Source organism: Fundulus heteroclitus, chromosome 1, assembly GCF_011125445.2.
Source record: "Fundulus heteroclitus isolate FHET01 chromosome 1, MU-UCD_Fhet_4.1, whole genome shotgun sequence".
Taxonomy (NCBI): domain Eukaryota; kingdom Metazoa; phylum Chordata; class Actinopteri; order Cyprinodontiformes; family Fundulidae; genus Fundulus; species Fundulus heteroclitus.
This window is the reverse complement of record NC_046361.1, coordinates 13,477,950-13,495,902: the sequence shown is the minus strand read 5'-3', so window position 1 is coordinate 13,495,902 and position 17,953 is coordinate 13,477,950. Positions and strand designations below refer to the sequence as shown.

Sequence of the window (17,953 nt, the reverse complement as noted above, 5' to 3'; positions counted from 1 at the left end):
GGGCAGATGGGATAAAATTCTGGAAGTGTAACGCGGAAAAGCCCAACAATTTGAAATAATGGATTCGCTATTTGGAGCCAGCATAAACTTAAAGCTGACAGGAAAGTCAGAGCAGCTTGCCTCATAAGCAGGCAGAATCCAAATAAAGTATTTGGATTCTGCCTTCCCTTATCAATAACCCCTGGATTGTTATGACTAAGACTGCTCAGAACTGTACCCTGCTACCCCCTCACCCGCTGACACCTGTGGATGCTTTTCTGAACTGTTGGCCGGCTGATACCATCAAGGACAATGGCCCCAGGAGAGTGTTCACGGAAATATAAACACTTCACCCATACAGACACACATAACTGATGCTCACGAATATTGATGAACATATACACGGCAAATCTACAATGTTATCCTTCTGCCATATGTGTCCTGTCTTATTTGTGCTTTCTGTGCAGGAGGTTTTTTGATATCTCAAACTGGCAGCGCCCTGTGGGCACCGCGTAAAGCGTTTGACCTTGGCAGCATGGCCTCATTAAATCGTCTCCCCCTGAAATGTTGGTGATGTTTGTTTGTTTGTTCATGTTATGGCGATTGTACTGAAACAACAATTTCCCCCTGGGATTATAGACCAGTTCAAGCGTGACGTCAGCGCTACATCCGGGTCCCGCTGGTAGGCAAAAAACAGTACTGTTCTCGTCTACTACATGACAAAACGGGTGATTTAGAGCGTACTTTTAGTTAGTTTATTTTTGGAATCTAAACAATGCCTACGACTTGTTGTGCTCCCGGTTGCACAGAGAGGCATTCCAAATCGTTTGATGTACGTTTCCGTCGTTTACCGAAGGATGAAGAAAGAAGAAAGAAATGGATAATTTCAATGAAAAGAGCGCAGGCAGACACTCCCAATGGACTAGGGGGGCCATCATACCACGACAGAATTTGCAGTCTACACTTCATCTCCGGTAAATACAACTTAATTCTGCTCTAGTCATTGTTCTACTTAAATAGCGGCGGAGGGGAGGTGGCGATCGCTAGACGGGGCCGGTAGAAGCGGAGTCGATGTGCTGCAGCAGCCGCCGCTGTCTGGAGCAGCAGACACCCACACCCATTTTAGCAAGACAACACCACCAAAATAATCCGTGTTCATTAGGCAGCTGTATATGTTGCGGTCCGGAACCCTTGGCCAGCATTTCACAGACTCGCTCTGTCCCTTCAGGCTTTTGATGTATAAATCTGGCAATCTGATAGCATCAACCATCAACTTACTCTTAAAACGATCTTATGATACGTTATCTAAAGAATAAAAATACGTGGAGAACTCGTCAGTTTCTCTGTTTGCGTCCGCCATTGTGTTCGCCTTTTGCCCACCAGTCCGGCGCGCATGCGCGAAAAACCCGGATGAAAACAATAGCAGTGAACTACCCTATTAAAGTATGTCTGATTCTGATAGCAATACCGGACCACAACACTCATGTTGGCGACAGGTTCATTATAGCCAGATCATACTGTTATGAAACAGAAATAAAACCCGATAATTTAGCCAGACACAGTGTTGCACTTAGAAGGTTTATTGAAAGAAGCAGTCCAGGTTGTGACCAGAGTCCTGAGTTGATTAGAACCCAGTAAGGACAGGACAAGCACAGGATCAAACAGGGACGCAAGAGACAGGTAGTGCACATACGCACTTGGATGACGAACCAGTGATGCTGGGCGGCCACAGGATGGGCAGGCAGTGCACACAAGCTCTGGGGAAGAACTCACGTAAGGCTGGGAGATGATCTGACAGAGACTGGCTGTGAGAGGGAGGTATAAATAGATGGAGTCCCAGATGAAACAACTAGATATAATTTGAACAGCAGCAGGTGTAGCATTCAGTGTCAACGTGAATGTTAAAATCCCCCCACTATAATAACCTTGTCAGTGTTTAACACCAAATCAGATAAGAAGTCTGACAACTGATCTAAAAACTGAGAGTAAGGGCCTGGTGGATAATACAAAACAACAAACAGAAGAGGTTTTATTGTTTGGATGAGGGAAACTGAGGGTTAAATGTTCAAAAGAATTGTAGTTATTAATTGGCCTTGGACTAATTAATAAATCAGACTGAAAGATGGTTGCCACTCCTCTTCCACAGATCTGGGAATGTGGAAATTTGGGCAATTGGAGGGAGTAGACTCATATATACTAACGCAGTCCTCTTGTAGCCAGGTTTCTGTGAGACAAAATAAATCGATCTGATTATCAGAAATCAATTCATTAACTAACAAAGTCTTTGGAGGGAGAGACTTTATATTTAATAGACCACATTTAATTGTTTTATTTTTTGGTTCAAGGTGAGTTGTATTGATTTTTATTAGATTTTTTATGATTTGCTCCTTTTAGATCCGTTTTTGATCTGTTAAGTTTTGGCCGTGGGAAAGACTCCGTCTCAATAGGGTAATGGGTGGGTAACAGTACAGAAGCTGCAGAGAGGTGTGTTAAACTACGGCTCTGATTCCTGGTCTGGACCCTGGGTCCTCATCATTTTGGAGAACTATTAAATCCGACCAGATTGCTAGAAAGAAGAGCTGCACCATCCAAAATTGGATTATTTTTGTGTGAGAAATGTCACGTGTGGATTCTGTACCTGTGAAGTCAGGGAAAAGCGTGTGTCACACAGTTATTGTGTGAGTTGAGAGCCCTGCGAACAGCCTTTACATTCATAAGGATTAACAATGTTTTTGATGAAATGCATTTCTATTTTGTACTATTGTGCAATACTGAACTGTTTAATATGGTAATGAATTGGTTTATAGAGTACTATATGAACAATTGTTTTGTATATTTTTATTGAACAAACAATAAAATGAATCATGTACATGTAGATGACTATATTAATGCTGAATATAATGTTTATGGTATTAATTGGGAGCTAAGCATAGTCAATTATGGTGCTAATTATTGGTCATGATTATACAGGCTAGGTACCTATTATTATCCCATTTCTTTGGGTGGTGAGCTACAAGTAGGCCTTAAGCCTGAGCCCTGAAAGAACAAGCCAACTGCAACTCCCATCAGTGCGGTAGGAGGCGCTGCAGCTTGCTTCCCCCAGCCCCCCTACACCCCCCCCCCCCTCCCCCCAACCCCATATCATACAATCTCTTTTCTCACAACCAAACGTTTGAGACAATCATACAGCCTTTTGGGGGCTGTACGAGCTGTGGACTGCAACAACACTTGGATCTAGTGCCCATTTGAAATTCTGTTTCGCTGAACTTTAATTAATGTGTTTATTGAAATAATTTAACTGACTAGTCTGTCTTTATTGTGCACGACTGTACATATTGTAAATATTATTTCTTTCACATTCCCAATAAGACACAATGCTGCACCACTTATTAGCTGAGTGAAACCATGTCATTCTAAGACCCCTGAGAATCCACGCTGTAATGATTGACAATATCAATGGAAATGTGCAGAAGTTTTTTTTAGGTATAGTTTTTTTGTAGGTTACAACTCAGTCTGTGTAAGCACAGAAAGAAACTCAAGCGTGATATGTGTAATCTGGAAAAAACGGCAGTTTTTGAGAAACAATGGAGCCTTACTATACTGAATATCATTCTAACCTTCTTACCAATCAGTGAAAATATCTTAATTGCTCTAATTACAGTTGTCAGTAGCCTTTTGCATGTTTCCATTGCTGATTTGAATCATTAGTTTTTTGCAAAAAACTGTTTTGAGGTTGGAACTCCTAATATCCATCATGATAAGTTCTACCTCCATTCATTGACTTTATATTGGATTTTAGTTGGGACTGCAGAGCTATTCCAATTTACATTTACTGCTAGTCAGAAGAACCATGTTTGTCAAGTGAAATGATAACTTTGAATCCAATTTTAACAGGGGTATGAATAGTTTTCAGCCTAACTGCATTTCTTTTACATGTTAAAATATGTAATTTCAAAATACTGTTTCTAATTATCACTTTGCACAGGTCACTAATATTAGGTTTCTATTGTAAAAAGCTGATTTAGCTGAAATACTTGGAACAGATTTTGTCACAGAAAATTTTGTAGTCTTCTAAAAGCATCTCAAAACTTGCATTCAAGGTGGCTGGGTAAAAGACCAGTTTCTCCCACACCAAGCAGCGTTTCCATTAGAAGCAGCATGTCTAAGGGACAAAGCACATGAGTATGGAATTTCAAAATGCTTGCTATTTCATTCTGTGAAACATTTGGAAGTTGAAGAAATCTTTGTGGGGTTTGACACATTTAGAAAAAAATATTGCAAATCCAACAAAGAGGCTTGGCAGATGCTTTTCAAAATGTTAAATATGTTACAACTCTGAAAGGTTAACACATGCTACAATTTGTTTTCAAGCTCACCTGAACTCCAAAGAACAGTGTCTCCCTCACCGAGTGTGAAAACTAACATATCAAAGGACGAACCTCCAAACCTCTGTAATGACAGGTAAACTACTTTAGTAATGGTAAATGTTTTAATGGCATCAGGTAACATTTTGTATTTGCTCCTATAATTGGTACCAGATCAATTAATTTAAAATGAACAGGTATGATGTTCTGTGTTGGTGCAGCAAATTTGGATTAGAATTTCTTACAAAAATTATGTGATTTTTGAAAACATTTCCCATATATATATTTTAAGACACTCGGTTTGAAGTATTTGTTTGTTTGTTTCGGGGGCTTGTAAAATACTAATATAAATATACTAAACTCATTACAGCCTTTTTTGAACGTATACGCTAGCACTTTTTATCATTGCTTCTGAATGTCGATCAGCTCATTAAAGAATATATTTAACTGAACAAATCATTCAAAATTATTTAAAAATCGCATTTTGCATTTATGATCAGAAAATGTTAACTGTGAAAAAGCAGAAGAAATATGTAACAGGGCACTACTTTTTCAAGGCACAGTATATACAATGTTCCAGATTCATTCGAAGGAACTAAATTTCATTACATTTTGTTTCCAAGCATACCTGAGCTAAAATGATGGGTCCCTTCTGCAGAAACTAGTATTTTTATGAAAAGTAACATATCCAAGGGGGATAATTTGAGAGTAGGAACAAAACTCTGACCAATCCCTGCCCTTCGGACCGAACGGCAAACATTGGTTATAGTTTTTACAGGCCTACAGCTCCCACAGAGAATGATTTTTTTAACCTCCTTTTTGTGAATGCATAGTGTATTTTATACTTTCAGGATGGAAGAACGATTTAACCCAGTATAACAAAAAAGTGTTTCTGAACAGAATTACTAACTATAGTTTTAACTACAGCCATTGGAATTGAACATTATTATTCGAAAGAAAATTCTCAACAAATAGTTTTTTAACCTTGATTTAAAGATCGGAGGGTTTCAGCACTTTCTTGTCTTCTGGGAGCTTGTTCCAGACAAGTGTAGTATGAGAACTAAATGCTGCCTCTCCATGTCTGGTCCTGGTTTTGGTAACGGAGAGAAGACATGAACCAGAAGACCTGAGTGGTTTAGGGCAGTGGTCCACAACCTTTTTATCACTGCGGACCGCTCAACGCCCGCCAATTTAACCACGGACCCTGGGAGAGGGAAATATTACGAATATAATAATGAACGTGAATTCACTGTGTACTCGTATGCATCTTTATTAGCAGCTTCCTCATAACATTGCGGCAACAACATTTGTTTAACATCAAAGTTTAACATCATCTTTGTCCCTAAATAAAACTTCAGGTGGAAAAATAAATAGAGAAGGGGAACCAGCAATTTCTCATTTATTTCACTATTATCTTATTATACACAAACAACATTTTTTATTACTATCAAACACTCCATGAATATTAATTTTCAACAGTTAAAATGATGTTGTCGGCTTTAACAGCCTCCTCTCCTCTCCCTCACCCCCCTCTGTCAGCAACCAAAGCCCTAACGCTCTCTGACTCTGGTCACTATGGTAACGTTTAAACACGTCAGGTGCACCAAAAAAGAAAAAAAAAAAAAAAAGAGAATAAAAAGTGCATGAATTTTAACTCACCATGACGCTAAATAATGGTCCCATCTGGGGGTTATGTCTTCAGAAAGTTCATCAAAGTGACGTTTAACTTTTCAGGCCCAGATTGCTTCAAATCGCGTTTGACTTCCCCGTTTAGTAGTGAGAGCGAGAATGGCAGACTTCAGCGAACTGCTCCCTAAACTCCATTAAAACGCTGGAGGCGTTTTGCAGAAGAGTAGATGCTTTCAGAATAGCCGCGTCTGTAGCTTGCAGGAGCTGTGAAGCAGCGTTTATGCACTCAAGAATCTTGGTTTGCATGTTGACCAAAAAAATGAAAGAAAATTTTGCTTATGGCATTCTTGAGCGCACTTGCTTTGCTACGCTCCTCTTTTTTGTCACTGGTCAGGGATATTTTGATGAGAGCCTTTATAATCTCACCATATCTGTGCCTCAACGCAGAAAGCGCATCATGTGGAGATGAGCAGCGAGTGGGACAGAGGCGTTTTATTGTGACAGTTCTACTCTCTGCCGTGATTAACTCACCGGGGAGCGACCATCGTTTTATACTGTGACCAAAAAAGTTGTACTGGCTCTCTAGCGTCATAGAACTGCTTCATACCGGGGCTCGATCAGTCGTAAAACATTCTAGATGAGGATTTTCATCATCCCGCGCCTGCCTGTCATCTGTCACTAGATGAGACCTGCAGCTGCTTTATTTTCAGTGTCCAGCGCGGGTGAGGAGGGGGAGGGGGGTTGCTGGTCAGCACCAGGTCTAGCTCTACACCGGAGCAGCAACTGCTGGTTCCCTGACATCATCATCGCTATACCGTCGAGAGAGAAAAAAGGAGATATAAGCTAAGTGCCTGGGCTGCTACAACTTACAGTCACCAACAGTCTACAACAAACTCACACATTATAAACAGTGATAGTTAGTTTGGCCACGTGTAATTAACTCGTCTCCCTAGCTTTGCTGGCAGTTTAGGTGGGGCTGAATCGCTGCCAACAAATAAGTCAGGTTCATCACCTGGACAACAAACAAATATGTGTCCAGTTTTGGTAACTTGGCTTCTCCTTGCTCTCTTTTTTACTTTTCTTTTCACTTTGCCACTCCACTTTTATGCTTATATGAAGTGCTCAGGTTAGCTTATTTGTTAAAAATGCTCCACTTAGTTTACAATCTGTTGCCAAGTGACCGAAGATTACGTTGGTAGAAGGTTGGGTGATAATGAGTTTTACCCAAAATGCACTTGGAGAAAATATTGGCGATCCACCTGAAAATTTGCCTCATAAAGTTAAATATGAGTGAAAATAAAGACAGTTATGCAGAAAAACATTTTATTCAATATTTTACAGCTGCTACATCACTAAAATCAGTCAGTCTTTTACTGTTTGCAGAAACCATGACTGAGTCCTTACTGTGGTAGCACTCATAAACAATTCTCCGTAGTAAGAATGTATCTGGTTTTCTAGCCCTCTGCATTAATAGGTTGATGTGTGCTGCCCTGTTCCTCTCCGTACCACTCCCTGTGATCCAAATGACAGGGATGTAATCAAATTATCTGGTCATCTTTCAAAATAAAAGATTCCACAAAATAAAAGACTATTCAAACTCGGAGAATAAATACAACGGAAAAATGTATTATTACTTGGGTGGCCGGCGGCCCGGTGCCAATTGTTCCATGGACCGGTACCGGGGATTGAGGACCACTAGTTTATGGATACAGTGACAAGTTTAGAATTTATTGTGGTGCTAACTGTCATATGGTTCACAACTGCTGCAAGTCCTCACTTCAGTTCACTTCCTTTGAGATAAAATGTCAGCCTTCATAAGACATCATTGAATAGTTAAGGGAGTAAGACAATGTGCTTTAAGTCCCACTTTCATTAGATCTGAATCCTGGTTACAGTAAAAAGAGTAAACAAATTCAACAATATTTGACTCCACAAATTATACAATGGATGGAAACCTCAACATGTGTCAAACTATTTTACTGTCCAGTCCCTTACCTTAAGAATGATCACTAAACACTATTTTTCTCAATATGTGAACCAAAACAATTAATCTCTTGTCTGCAGTGATCCTAATGGAACTCAACCTAGAACAGCTGGGACCACTGATAAAGGTGAGTGTGTGTATATATATATATATATATATATATATATATATATATATATATATATATATATATATATATATATATATATATGTGGAGAGAGTGTGTGAGATTAAGACATGTATTATTAGGTAGGTATGTATGTATGTGTGTATCAAACTGGTAAAGACTCATAACTCTTGTGGTGCTTTTATTAATTTCTTTCCAAGTCTTATCACTCCTGCATCTGATAGTTGTTGAGATTTCAAGAGAGCAAAGTAATATGTTTACATCGTGGACATTTTTAAGTTCATGCTCAATAATTCTTTTTAGCTAAATTGATCTTGTCAGGAAGAAATATGGATTCTTTGTTGTGTTTTTATTTCAACATATGCTTTTTGTATGTCATTTATTTTGCATTGGCAGGAACAAATGCCACGGTTAAAAACAATCTGAGAAATGTTATCCTTGAGGAGCTGCGTCCCCATGAAAATAAATCAAAACTCTGTAGCATAGTGAAATGTGACGAAAGTGGGAAAACGGAAACAGTCATGTACAAAGATTTATTTTCCAAAAGTACCTACACAACCGTGCGAACAGTGCTCATGACAGGAGTCCCTGGTATTGGTAAAACATTCCAAACCACAATGTTCATGATCGACTGGGCAAAAGGAAACTCAAACAAGGACATCAAGTCTATTGTGTCCCTTCCTTTCAATGAACTGAATAAACAGAGGGATGAAAATAAAAGTATGGAGTCTCTGCTTAAGGACTTTTTCAGTAAAAAAAATGTAGTAGTCTCCAACGACAACAAAGATAAAATATGTTTCATTCTTGATGGCCTGGAAATATGCAAACTTCCTCTTGACTTTCAAAACAACAAGGAAGTTAAAGACTTAAGGGAATCTGCTTCAATAACTGTGCTGCTAACAAATCTGATCAAAGGAAACTTGCTTCCCAATGCTCATCTATGGATAATTTCTCAACCAAAAGGAGTTGACAAGATTCCTCCTGAATATATCAACAAAACAGTTCAATGCCAAGGTAAGAATATCTAAATAACTATACTTAATATTACTTGTTCACAAAGTAGAATTTTTGTGTTCACTTCAAGAGATAAATGATTTAAAATCCTCATTTTATTTCTTTGCTCTGTCTTAGAAACGTTTGTGCGACTGGAGATGTTGGAATCAAGTCTGAAGCAAAGATTTTTGAACACAACCCATGATAATAAAAATGAAATCAGTCATCCTAATCAGAAAAACACAGAACATATCATTAGAAGGGAAAACGACACAGAGGAAGAAAGTAAGAAAGACAAGTTTAATATAGTGAATGATTCTTCTGAGATCTTCAAAGATGGAAAAGTAAAGAAACCTAGAATGGTGCTGACTATTGGAGAAGCTGGCATAGGAAAATCTTTTCACATGCAAAAATTTATAAAAGACTGGGCTAAAAATGATAAGACGCAGTCATTTTTCACACGCGTCAAAGATACCATCTTTGGCAGGACTAAAGGTGTTGAACTTTTGTTTGCACTTGACTTCTCGGAGCTCAACTTGGTAAAAGGAAAAGACATCAGTCTGTTTTGGCTTCTCAACCATTTCTACAAGGAAACCAAAGATTTTGTCATCTCGGATTATTCCCAGTTAAATATTTTGTTTCTTTTAGATGGACTTGATGCGTATCAACATTCTTTAAAATTTGATTGCAATACAAATTTGACTGATGTCAGAGAACCAACCACAGTGGATGTGTTACTTGTAAACCTCATCAAAGGAAACCTGCTTCCAAATGCCAAAGTTTGGATAACCTCTCAGCCTTCAGCTGCTGAGAACCTCCCTGATAACTGTGTTGACAGGATAACAGAAATACGAGGTAAGCCCTGCAGATGGACTGAAAGATTGAACTTCAATGTGTTTTTTAAATTTGACTAGTTATTGGCAAAAGGACTCCTAGTATGAGTTAGAACTGCATTAAATGTTATTAATGTTCAGAAATTAATTAGTCTTGTAACTTTTCAAAATTAGTTTGAAGAGTGAATCATTTCCACTACAGATAGCTTTGAATATTATACCCCAAAAACATTGGAAGTGATTACTGTGTATTTCTCTGGTTTTTAGATGTAAAATCAACTCAGAAAATGACACTTCAATTAACTTGTAAAAATTGAAGAAATCTGATAATAAATAATTCCATTAATTATATGTATTATCAAAATAGTCCCTACTGGCTAACAATAACACAGTAACTGCTTTAAACCAAGCTGTACACTGATTCTACCCCGCACGACTGATTAAAGAAAAGCTAACAAAAACAAATACTCAAAACTATGTTAAATGAAGCTGATTAAGAGGCTAAGAATCACCAGAAACGTATTTGCAACAAGCATTCAGTATTCTTTTTTAAATCTGTTATATTCAAAAGTGTCAATGCTTCTGATTAAACTTTCTATGGCTGGTATCTAGTAATGCTTTCTGACTATTGGTGTCATGAGTTCACTAACTTTGCTTAGTGTCAGGTTTTTGGTAAGACCGGAACACAGACAACAGCTCGGGAGATTCATAATGAAATGGAGAGGATTTATTAAACAAATGATCCAGGCTTACGGGCAGACAGGAAAACAAAAACCAGGAATACAACACGGACATAATGAGCAGAACAGAGGGTGATGACAGATGATGACGGAGGACCCGACGATGTGTGTGACACAGATGGCTGAACATTTTGGGGAAAAGACAGAGGGAATAATAGGTTGATCAGTTAGGCACAGGTGAACCGAGTAAGACAATTAGGCTGCAGGACAAGAGGAACAAAACTGGCAAGAGTAGGGTAATGACAGAACCTAACAAGGAACAAGATAATGGCCGGACATAGGGAAGAGTCTAATTAAACTAAGAAGGAACAGAACTAACAAGGAACAGAAGCTAACACAAACATGAGCTGAATCTAGCTGTACAAGAATAGTCTAATTACATACATTTTGAACCAAAAATAATAAAGAACCAAACTAACGAAAGGCAAGCACAAAATAAAGATCAAACAGAACTACTGAGAATAATAAAGACCATATGCTATCTAAAGAGGAAATTAATCTAACAGATACCAGAATATAATATTACCATGAATACAAAACAGAAAACTTAACAGATGACAAAAGTAAGGATAAAGGGTGAACAATACAAAATGTCTAATACATAAACAGACCACAGGATCCTCAGGGAGCTTCAATAAATAATGAAACCCCTGGAGATCCTGACACTTAGTTAAAGGGTTCTCCTCTGGGGTGACTAGTCAGAATTGAAAACCTTGAGGTTTTAATCATATGTACAATCAAGAACGAATGTTATTAAAAATTCCTTGCTTTGGGCATCAGAGAGACTCTAAGCTCCACAAGTATATCACAGATGGCAAACATTTATTACTTTGCCTGTTACTAGACCATGACGTAACTTGCTTTGACATCTAGTTATCCTGTCATCTCAACCATTTCATAAATTGATTAAATAAAATATAACCTTCAAAATAACCGTTTGGGCACAATCAAAAATAAGTACTAAATTAAACTGTTAATTATGTATCATTTTGAAGCTTTAAAAGTTAAAAGTTAAAAACCATAAACTCTTCTGTCAAATATAACTTGAACCCTCACATGTGCAGTTGGACCATAAAATAACTGAAGAATAACTGAACGCTACTCCACTCACGGGGATAACAGTTTGCTTTGACTAAATCTGTGATCCTACCTGGCTGTTTTAAGTGACCTGCAGAAATAAACTTTACACAAAACTATATACAAATGAAATGTATAAGAAAATTATTTTAATTCATATTGTTTTTTGTTTTGTTAATTTTTTTTTCCAGCAAAGCCTGATGTAACAAGTCAACGAAAACTCAAGATTCAACTAAAAGAGCAATTTACCCATGTTTCCGAAGGGACTGATGGGCAGAAGACCTCAGCTCTTCTCAATGAGGTCTTCACTGACCTTTACATCATAGAGGGGGAAGGGGCTCAAAATGAAGCCATGCAGGATCAGGATGCAAAGTCCAAAACAGCAAAGGAAGAAACAACTATCAAATACTGCAACATTTTTAAACCTGGCACTGGTAATCAAAATGTTAAAACTGTGCTCACCATTGGAGTGGCAGGTATAGGAAAAACATTTGCCTCAATGAAGTACATTCTTGACTGGGCAGAGGGCAAAGCAGCAGAAAACATGTTTTTCATTTTTCCACTTGCTTTCCGAGAGCTGAATCTGAGAACAGAGAAAGAACACAGTTTAGAAGATCTGATTCATCAGTTCTATCCAGCGATGAAAACCTCTGAAATAACTGACTATGACCAATACAAGATTCTGATTGTTCTGGATGGTTATGATGAATGTCGCCTGGATCTTGACTTCAGGGAAACAAATTACTGGAGAGATGTCAAAACACCAACCTCAGTAAATGTTCTGCTGTCAAATCTTATCCTGGGAAATCTGCTTCCTAACTCTCAAGTCTGGATCACCTCCCGACCTGCAGCATCGAACAACATTCCCCCAGATAAAGTTGATAGAATGACTGAGGTGAGAGGATTTAATGACGAGCAAAAGGAAAAGTATTTCATGAAGAGATTCAGTGATGAGGAGATGGGTAAAAAAATCCTGTCACATGTGAAGAAATCAAGAAGTCTTTACATAATGTGTCACATCCCTGTTTTCTGTTGGATTACATCAAGGGTCTTGGAGGACTTTGTTAACAGACAACAAGATGAAGGACTGCCAAAAACTCTGACTCATCTGTACACACATTTCCTTCTGCTCCAGCGCAGACAGACAAAAGAAAAATATGATGGTCAGTCAAGCTCTGAAACTGAATCATGCGGGAATGAAAGCAATGATGAAACAATTCTATCTTTGGGGAAACTTGCCTTTAAGGGACTAGAGGAGAAAACCCTTCTCTTCACTGAAGAAGACCTGACCAATTGTGGAATTGATGTAACTAAAGCTGCAGTTTTCTCAGGGTTGTTCACTGAGATCAAACGAGAAGACCACGACCTGTACCAGCAGAAGTTGTTTTGCTTCGTCCATCTAAGCGTTCAAGAGTACCTGGCAGCTCTCCATGTCTTCTACTCATTTAGTAACAAAGGGGAAAATGTGTTCATTAAACCTTCCTCAGCAACCTCAGACCTAACTGCCTTAGATATCTACAAGAAAGCAGTGGACAAGGCTTTTGAGAATAAAAATGGGGACTGGGACATGTTTCTCCGCTTCCTACTGGGTCTCTCTCTGAAAACTAATCAGGATCTTCTTCACAAGCTTTTCAAAATGACTGAATATAATGAAGACACTAAAAAAGAAACAGCGGAGTACGTAAATACAAAGATCAGAGAGAACAACAGTGCCCCAGAAAAAACCCTTAATCTTTTCCACTGTCTTAATGAGCTGGATGACCACTCCCTGGTTCAAGAAATCAAAAATTATCTTCAGTCAGAAGAAAAACCTTTTAAAAATTTCACTACATCACAGTGGTCAGCTTTGACTTTTGTGCTGCTGACATCAGATGAGAAGCTTGAGGTGTTTGATCTCAAGAAGTACCTGAAATCAGAGAAGGTTCTTCTGGGAATGCTGCCAGTGGTCAGGGTCTCAAGAACTACTTTGTAAGTACTTTACAAAAACTATTTAAGTTATTATTTTCATTCAAGGCACATTAAATATAATTTTCCTTATGATACTTTTCTAATATGAAGTCCAATAGTGCTAAGATATACTTTATTAAAAGATGGAAGTTTTTTGTGATCTGTCATTACCTGATGATACCTGATCATTGTATCCACTATTCATATGACAAAGATAAAGTGAGCAATTGAATCGGGGCTTATTTTTAGAAAAGGCTCGTTCCTGTGTTGACTGCCCCACGTCACCAGAGCTTTTTTCAGGTCCATATGGATGCAAGCCACAGGGATGCTGGAGCTCTTCTTATGTAGTCTGATGATCTGGGCACTTGCAGGCCGGTTAGCCACTTTTCAAAATCCAACAGGCATCAGTTAAATTACTCCATGGTTAAGAAGGAAGCATTTGCTTTAATTAAGGCATATTTACTAAAGTGGTAGTGCTAAGATCGCGGTATACACGGATCATAACCTGCTTAGGTTCTTGTCCTCATTAAAATATCCAAATCCTTCAGAAGGGCTTATTTGGTGTCCCCCCCCACACACACCTACACACACACTTTGTTACAGCGTTTTAGCCAGATCGTAACACTGGAAATAGAAACAATGAGATTTCAGAGCATATTTTCAGCTCCTTCTTCAAAGGTCAAAAGGGAGAGTGAGATTTGCCAGATGCAGCTAAATCTTGAACGCTTTCTTTTAAAGAAGCTATGAGTAAGATATTTAATGTAAAATCAACCTAAATCATTGTCATTTGTCAACCGGGATGGAAGTAACATTCCCATTAAACAATCGGTTCTCTTCTCATCAACACTGTCTTAGTCAAGTTTTTCTCCTTTCAAACCAAGAGGTACAGTCCGGTACTACTTAAAGTATAGCCGTCTTTACTTCCGGGTTCCTGAGCCAATCATATGAGAGTTCCCAGGGTTCCCAAAACAGTGCAGCATTTGTTATTTTGCCTTGGAAAAAGAGCAGCAGGCTGCAAACATGGAAGCCAGTAACCCCCAAATTCCACATCCTCAGTGACCGTTTTATTCACGTACGTTCATGTCCATCCGAAGGAGCAACTACGTTGTTATTTTAATTGAGAACCATTCTACATTCTCTGTGACTTCCGCGAATGTCACCATCTGCAGACACTTTGTCTGTCGTTCACAGTCAAAATACGGAACAAGTTCCGGTCAGTTGGACCAATTCTATCAAACAGCAAAAAGAACACTAACAACATCCAGTTTGTCAAAGTAAAATAGGGTAACGAGAGAATGGTAACTACAAATTAAAACATCTTTTTTTAATATTCTCAATAAAGTTGACCGTTTTATTTAAATATTGGATGCAACGTACTAGTTTTTCACCGGACAAGGAATCGGAAATAATAATTTAATATATATTGACTTTATATATAAATATAAAAACATACATATACGTTTTTGGAGCAGAGCATGTGGAAATTTGGGTGTAAGAGAAGCTGACCAGAAACAGAATAGAATACAATATCATATAAGTTTCACAGCCGCAGGACCGTTAGGTAAATTGTAGGTCTCCATGAAAGGCATTGTGTATATGTTGTTATGATTTTAACCACAAAGTGTCATTATTACTTATTGTTCCTTTAAGTTATTTTGAAGGTTGAAAAGAAGGGGGTGTAAACAAAACTTACCCACAAATTTGGAACCATGCTCCGTGTTGAGCTTCTCCTTCTTCTGAGTACGCTGCTAGAGAGAAAAATGGTTGGACTCTTTCCTATATATCCTCGGTCTGTGATGTCAGAACTGCAAATAATGCTGGGAGGCATAATCTGTCACTCTGTTCATGTGAGACAGCCCAGCACCATGTATGCTGGCGTTTTTAGAAATACCCATTACATGGGTCTAAAAAGGAAGAATTTAAGGAGATTTTTTGGTACACAAAGTTCTGTAATGTCTTTTCCTGCCCTACCAGCGTGGAATTTTCCTTAATCACGAAAGACCTGCGTTGCTCAAGTCTGATTGTGACCCATTCTTTCTCAAAAGCTGTCTTCAGATTTTGAAGGTGTTTGGGGATCTTCTATGCAATCATGGTCAGTGGCGGTGGTCGGAGGGCCCGGTGGCGCTGGTGCATGGCAGCCTCGCCTCTGTCAGTCTACCCCAGGGCAGCTGTAGCTACTAGCATAGCTCACCACCGTCAGGGTGTGAATGTGTGTGTGAATGGTGAATGACTGAACTGTAGTGTGAAGCACTTTTGTGGTCGTCAAGACTAGTTAAAGCGCTATACAAGTACAAGCCATTTACCATTTACCATCATATCTTCAGTCTTTTTGGAATATCTTGTCTTATGTGTTTGCTCCCACCACAGCCCAGACAGTACACAAATGGGTCAAGTTCGTAAGCTTTTGAACTTCCCAGCTTCTTAGACAATGAAGGAACCAATGGCTCTTTTTCAAAAGCTGCTTTAACAGTCTCCCCTTAGGAAACAAAATAACCAAATATCACAATACTCAAATGAATATGAATGTGCAAGACTCCTTGTCAATGTGCAAGACTCCTTGGTCCTCCCTGTTGGAGCAGATGTCTTTTGTTGTTCTCTTGTGGTAATAATAATGCATTATACCCAGAGCACTAACCTAGACGTCTCTTTTTCATTAGGGCTGCCTTGTGGGGGTAGTAAAGTTAGTGATGTTCAGTGGCATCTGTGGCATGGTAGGTTGAGTGGGGCACAAAAACTCAACACCTATATGCAGCAACAATTTATTTTGTGATGCATACAATCTGACTTTGATAAATTTAAAATTTAGCAGATAAATTAGCATAAACCAACACTAGAAATTTTATTTTATATAAGCTAAATGTAATTGAATTTTTTCTATATGAAATTACAAATAAAGGCTCACTAATAATGTTAATTTATTGAACAGAAAAGATTCGTATCAACCTTAAGTGAGCCAGCAAGGCCAACTACACTAGATTTTCGCACACTATCCGACAGAACGTAAGCGTAATGTGTGCATTCCCAGTATTTTGATAGGACAATCCGAGCTTGAGGCTTGAGGATTTGTGCCCCACAGCTGTCTACTGAGAGTGTGTTGGGCATGTGCAAACGTTGGTGGGCTGGCCCCAGTTTCAAGGTGCCTAAAAAGGATTTAGCCTACTGAGCGTGTCAGTTTTCTGGAAGACTTTAATATATAGATATAAATGTTTATAACAGAATCGGGAATCGGTTTTCTCCACAACGACATCCGGTGGGGCCAGGCCCCACTGGCCCCAAATTCTGAGACGCCACAGGTAATGATGTCAGATAGAAACATAGGCATAATGTAAGCGTCAGATGATGTCCAAAGGAATTTTTCAAAATTGCTGAATGAAATGACTATTTGAAGCTACAACTGATGTTCATCCTTTGGTAGCACAAAAAACCCCACCTGGAAAGCAGTCAAGTTGAGGTTTGTCAAGCTGTGTCATTTACTAAAAAACTTCTATCTTGCGCCCCATAGTTAAATTAATTACCAATGAGCCCTTTTTCCCATATTAAACGTGTTATTAAATTTTATTTGATTTAATTGACTTTGTAAAGGGCACTGAGATAACATATTTTGAATTTGTGCTATATAAATAAAACTGAATTGAATTTGGTGGCAACAGCTTCAACACCATAATTTTTTCTTGATACCTTTGTACAATTGCCACACTTCCATTAGTTTTATTTGAAACTCGATGAATCAAACAAACTTATAGGATATATAATATTCAAACTACTTGATCTTCACCTCCTTTAATAAGAAAAACATTAGTAGGATTATTGTAGTCTTAAATTACTTCTAGAAACCCATTTTATCTCAGTGTGTATTTTACCTCTTTGGTTCAGAATAATGCTTTATCTTCATTTGTTCAAAATTAAAGTATTGAAATTGTAAACTGAATAGAAATGCTTTAGGTTACACATGAGAAATACGGCTTTTGCCAATGAAGTGGGACTTGATGCTTCTTCATTGTTTTAGAAGAGAATCACATGTGGTTTAGACAAATTACAATTTAATTCCTTTTCTAGATCACAGATGTTCTGCTGGGCCTGATTATGGATCTTTTTACAGGCTGAGCTGGTGTGAGCTTTCTGAAGAATCTTGCCGATGCCTGACGTCCTCAGTGCTCAGCTATCCACCCTCAAATCTCTCAGAGTTGGACCTGAGTCATAACGATCTGTTGGATGCTGGAGTGATGCACATTGCTGATTGGCTTAAAGATATAAACTGTAAACTTGAAATCCTCAAGTAA

General features: G+C 38.4%; 1 protein-coding gene across 1 annotated transcript in view; it reads left to right on the top strand.

Moving 5' to 3' along the window:
* LOC118562690 overlaps positions 1–17,953 on the top strand; it is a 77,183-nt gene extending 59,230 nt beyond the window's left edge. Inside the window, exons 3-8 of the mRNA XM_036135429.1 lie at positions 4,351–4,440; positions 8,037–8,083; positions 8,480–9,097; positions 9,215–9,931; positions 11,918–13,694; positions 17,773–17,953. Of these exons, the coding sequence (XP_035991322.1) occupies positions 4,351–4,440; positions 8,037–8,083; positions 8,480–9,097; positions 9,215–9,931; positions 11,918–13,694; positions 17,773–17,953 (3,430 nt within the window). The remainder of the gene's footprint in view (positions 1–4,350; positions 4,441–8,036; positions 8,084–8,479; positions 9,098–9,214; positions 9,932–11,917; positions 13,695–17,772) is intronic.